The sequence below is a fragment of the Benincasa hispida genome, chromosome 10 (assembly GCF_009727055.1).
Source record: "Benincasa hispida cultivar B227 chromosome 10, ASM972705v1, whole genome shotgun sequence".
Taxonomy (NCBI): Eukaryota; Viridiplantae; Streptophyta; class Magnoliopsida; order Cucurbitales; family Cucurbitaceae; genus Benincasa; species Benincasa hispida.
The window spans coordinates 61,713,565-61,719,465 of NC_052358.1; the positions used below are offsets into that span (position 1 = coordinate 61,713,565).

At 29.7% G+C, this 5,901-nt stretch overlaps 1 protein-coding gene across 1 annotated transcript; it reads right to left on the reverse strand.

Moving 5' to 3' along the window:
• Window positions 1–2,205: 2,205 nt before the first annotated feature.
• Window positions 2,206–5,611, reverse strand: LOC120089176 (terpene synthase 10-like). Its single transcript, XM_039046588.1, has 7 exons — window positions 5,402–5,611; window positions 4,764–5,031; window positions 4,057–4,435; window positions 3,651–3,869; window positions 3,024–3,162; window positions 2,674–2,919; window positions 2,206–2,532 (listed from the first exon to the last, which is right to left on the reverse strand). The coding sequence occupies exons 1-7, from the start codon at window positions 5,609–5,611 to the stop codon at window positions 2,206–2,208; spliced, it is 1,788 nt and encodes a 595-aa protein (XP_038902516.1).
• Window positions 5,612–5,901: the final 290 nt, after the last annotated feature.

The following is a 5,901-nucleotide window of genomic DNA, read 5'->3' on the forward strand; positions in this document are numbered from 1 at the left end:
TTTATGAAAAAACATCCATCAAATCACGCTCTAATACCAATTGTTAAGATATACAAGCATGCAACGGGAGCAAACAGAATCAATAAGCACTTTAATTACATTTAATTTGAGTTCTACAAGCATGCTTAAACAGAAATTTAAGAAGAGGGTTTCTTAACAACATACCTTTGATGAATTCTCCAAACTTCAAGCTGCTCTTCAAGTGATTCCAGCTCCAATTCAGCAGTGAACCACCAAGATATCTTCTCTACTATTCTCAGCCTTGAATTTGAGTAGTGAAATTCCAATTAGAGTGAATTTGTGAAGGGTGTTTGTGTGGATTTTTTGGTGAAGATGAATTTCTGCAGCAGTCTTCTAAAGAACTCAGAAATTCTCTCATCCAATCTCTAAATTTAGAGCTTTTATTCAACAAGTGCATGCAAGCATTAAAATTCAACTTAATGCCCGCAACAATTTCATGAAGAAGTGAGATTTGTGTGTCAATTTGGGAGGAACACCTCCTACTTGGTGTAAATGTGGGAAAACTCCAATCAAAACCAAGTTTTTATATTTTTCAATTTCAAATTTTAATTAATATCAAAATTAACTAAAATTTGATTTAATTAATTCATAATTAATTAAATCTAAAAAATCAAAATTAAATTTCTTAAATTGAATTGAAATTGAAAATTAATTTTATTTTTAATTAATTAAATAATTTAATATCAAATATTAAATTATTTGCACATAAAATTTTAAACATGAATCTTATTCATTTAATTAATATTTAAATCAATATATAAATATTATAAACTCTCCAATTTTGTTTAATTTCAATAAATTAAACATTAATTAATTATATCAAATATAATTATACAAACCCTAATTTGAATTTGAACTTATTCAAATTCAAACCCTAATTTCAATTTGAAATTCAATTTGAACACTTCAAATTGATATCATTCCAAATTTACTCAATTTATTAATTGAGGGTGTTCATGTTTTACGAGGTAATAGAGGGATCTTATGGACCGACAGATCATGAGCTCTAACGATTTAAGATTAATTGGCTAAAAACTTTTTAGACCAAATTAATCAGTATATGTTAACTATCAAGTCACACCACTATAACTCGATAGTTGCACTCTCCTTACTGTAAATATATTTGTGTCCACTTGATTTTAACCTTAATTAGTAAGTCGACCCTTCATAAGTTGTTCGTAATCACGGTTGGTTCAAATGTTGTTTTACCCCCGATATTACATCTTGCTCATTAAGTTTCACTAATCCTCTAATGAACAATTGGTTTGTGATCTAATCACTAACCCAGATCTCTCTCGAGCTAATGAGAGGGTGAGGTCCCTTATTCAAGACCTGGATTCAGTATTTAAGAGAACAACTTTTCTTCTATCCCTAAATCGGGTAGGCGTGAATTTCTTATTACACTCTATGTCACCAGCTATCTATTCGGTCTTACCCCTGAAATGGGAGGCTTATTGAGTCGGCGCTATTGAGCCAACCCTCACCTATGCAAATCTAAGGATAATCTTGAATAAACAAGAGTTCATAGTTAGTTCAGGATTAAAATCGAGTTAGCTAGGTCATCTAAACGAAATAGTCAGTCTTAAACAGTAAACAACATTGTAAAGTAAGAGTGACTTATTTCTTGGTCTAATCTTATGCAAACTCATTGCATATGGTGCCCCCACTCCCCATGTCAATACATGAACGAATCTGGATCACTTCGTTTGTAGCACCTTTACAACAACTTGTAACAACTACAGAGTGGACCGCATCCGATAGTGTTACTAGAATAAGACATCCAACCTTATTCATATACTATAAACTGTTTTGACTATTTACTCGAACTTGATTCATCTTTATGTCTCTACATAAAGTTCAAGTATCTATATAATAGCCATGAATCTTAGTTTATTGGATTTAGACCTTACAAATGTAATTTATAGACTCAATAACAACATATATATATATATATATATATATATATAAAAGGTTCTATTACAAAAGATTTGACCAATTTCATTTTATAAATTTAAATAATTGCATATTCTTATTAATTTTGGCTTACATACATGCTTTAGGTCTTATGGACGATAAACTAATAAAGTTTGTTTTCCATCCTCAAGAACGTTTATAATAACTTATACATAATTCTTATTACGAGACATCATTTTCTACTCAAATAAATTTGGTATTTGCCTACGTTTAAATAAAATTAGGCAATTTTTCACTATATGAACGAATGTAAAACGGTTGAATAAGTAGAGACATTACACGAACTTTTGTTTCTTGGTGTCCTATGCCATGTCCATCACCATACTGATACATGCATTGGGCCATTCTGGCAAGATTTTTAGCTCTCTCAATGAATACTTGGGGGAAGATAGAATTCTCGACTTCAACCTTATTTAGCTTCTTCCATGCCTCAACAATCAAATGTTTTATATGTTCACGTGCTTTATTCTCTGATGCACCTGTATCATTCATGTAACATTGTATTGATTTTGGAACATCCCCTCTTTTTAATTCATCCTGAACGAAATCCATAATAGGACTATATTAGTAACGAAATTTTCAAAATGTAAAAATGAATAGAAGGTAATTTAGTCATTAACTTGAAGATATACTTTTTGTCACGTAAAAGAAGAGATATCAGACATATATTCCACGTACCGAAGATGTTCCTAGATCATCAGCAAGTCGCAAAATTGTCGATGACCAACGAATCACGTCAATATATTGTTTGAAACTCTCCATATCTTTGATTGTTGGAGATGTCACAAAAACATATGCATGAACTAATATAACAGGTCCTGATATTGAAATCCATCCATTATCTAGATATTCTTCCAATGTTGGTTTATAACCAGTGTGATACCACTTTGCTTCCAACATATAAGTTTTGCACAAATCTATCCACTGTAAAAATTAAATTAGAATATTAAATCAGATAATTATGATTTGGAATAATAATGTCAATCGGATGAAAATTTTAAAAAGTTTAACATAAATTAACTTCATACTGCTTTCTTAAGGTATTGGATAACATTGATTCCTTTGTCTCTTAGTACATCAAAACCCATCTCATTAACCGAATTGTGAAGAGCAAGAAAACATATTTTCATATAGTCAGGAAGTTGGTCCACTGCAGCAACATCCCACCTGAAATCACAATTTTGAACAAAATTAAATATTAATAAATTTTTTAGATTCAAATTGGAGAAAAAAAACAATTTTTTCATTCTACTATAAGGATTTAGTTCCTTGATCAAATTTATAAAAATTTAATTCTTAACCTAAAAAATTTCATTAAAATTAAGTGTCAATTTTTTTTTTTTAAAATAAGAGATGTTTGTAGTTTATAATCACGTATAGTTCTTGATCAATTTTATCGATCTACAAGACTAAAACTTATTAAAATTCAACAACTAAATTTTTATAAAGTAAAGTTTAAAGAATTAAATTATTTGTTTTTGGAAAGATTGGAGACCAGACATTTTTCTCCCTCTATGCAACAAACGAATTTTGAAAACAAAATAATATGCATTTTATTCTTAGAGAGAACAAAAAAGTGAGCATACACAACTTAAACTTGTCCATATGTTATAGAATTATTGTAACGACTCGAAGCTCGGGATGTTACAACTTACCTCTCTACTGCATCGGTAAAGAGTTGGAGTTCATCTAATGTGCCATAGACATCATAAACATCATCTATTGTTGTTATTAATGCATTAACTTTTGTGGTCATTCTTCTAAAATATGAGAGCTCAGGTTCAAATCCAACCCCAACTGTCCAAAAGAAATTTTCCGTCAATCTATCTCTTGCAAAGCTCAACTTTTCACCAAGTCCAGTGCTCCTCCACCAACTGTGTTCATTACACAACAATGCATGTTAAGTTTGTAAAAATATTGATATAAACAAATTTTGTCGTATGCTATTTGGCCCGTTCCTCTAATTTCATTTCATTTTTAATTAATATTAATTTTAACTCGTTAAAATTTATGTCATATTTCATTATATTTCGGTTGTGTAAATGATAAATTTAGTGTTACCTTGATGCATATTTCAAATCCCGTTGGTGGATAGATTGGACCCTATTGAAATCAAGTTTAGCAAATTCAAGAAGCATAGGATTCATGTCCACTTTTTTCTCGTAGATATCAATGAACCATCTTGTCTCCAATCTTGGCATTCTCCAATGTAAGGGAAGTTCCAACGCATGTCTAATAATGGCTGCTTCATTTTCATCCTTGCATGATCTCATGTATTTTTCTAAATGCTTTATTGTAAAATGTTTTGCCTTCTCTAAAATGTTCTCACCTTCTATACATAAAAATGAAGCTTCATATAAACCTAACATTCCACTTAAATCGTCGTACAAGTGTGGGTTGAAACTTTTCATCTCATCTGTGAAGAAGTTATTAAAAACATCTGCCAGTAAAATACAAATATTTGTTAAATATTAAAAATTATGCATATTATCTAATACATGCAACATGACCATAGTGTACATATGAAATTTTCACATGCATACATTTTCACGTGTCAAATGGATTCGACATTCAATGTAATATATGAGAAGTGAATTAACATTTTTCATTAGTTATGATTTAAGATTAGGGACCAATGTCCAACTTTTTAAGTAGAATCCAAAAACAAAACTATATAACCGATGTTAGCAAATATATATATATATATATATATATATATAACTTTTATTAGACAAAAGAAAAATAATTGTTTGAGAAAGAATGTATACCTTGCGAAAGATTGAATCCATGTTGCCTTAAAAGTCTAAATTCAAGTGATGTTGCATAGAGATTATTGTTTTTCCAATCATCATTTTCATAGCTCTTCTCGTATATTGTTTTCAACACATCCTTAATCTCATTCTCAAAATGGTATGAGATGCCAAGTCGTTGTAAGATATCAATGAGCTCTAGTTGCTTTAGAGAATCACCGATTACTTTGTCCATGATGACCTTTACCTCTCCCTTCAACTTGAACCATCCAACATATGTTTCTTCCTGGACACAACATACATGTCCACAAGTAATTCCCAATTCTTTAAAAAATTAAATTTAAATTGATCTTTTATTTTTGAAAACGAAGTTTTTAAATTTCACCCGTAATATTTGAAAAACATCCTGCTAAGTTTTGAAAACTAATAATAATAAAAATAATAATAATAGTTTTCAAAATCCTGTTTTCCTTTTAGAATTTGACTAAAAATTTAAGTATTTTTTAAACAAAGGAGAAATTTATATTTAAAAATTGAGAGGAATCAAACATAAATTTCAAAAAAAAAAAAAAAAAAAGGAAAAACAAAATCATTATCAAACAAACTCTAAACAAACAAAGTAACTAATCAATTCTAAAGAATTCCATCATTCATACCGTAAATTTACTTCTTAATGATTGAATGAACTCATGTTTCCAAATAGGAGGTTGGTAATTTCCTGTCCGTCGTATAATGGTCTGGTCACACATCCTAGCAGCACCGATTATTTTAATGGTCCGAGGAACATATGAAGGGTTGAGATTAAACGAGACTCGTTCGATGAAACAACTCATATGAAAAGAAGTGAAAAATGGGTGAAGAGCCATTGACAAAGAAGAAATGAAGAGTTGTGTGTTGATGATATTTGAACTCAAACTTGGTTGATTTGATAACTTATATTTCATAGGAAAAACAACCTAAAATATATATAGATGATCCAAACACTGATTTGTTCTTCCATAGTGGATTGCATTAAATAATCATATTATGGTCCCGTCTACTTTTACTAAAGAATTATTTCTTTATAAATGCGGTGTATCTAGTACTTTAGTAGTTTTTTTGCACTTTCTGATTTTAGTCATTTATTTCGTTTAATCTTAAATTTAATCCAGACTAT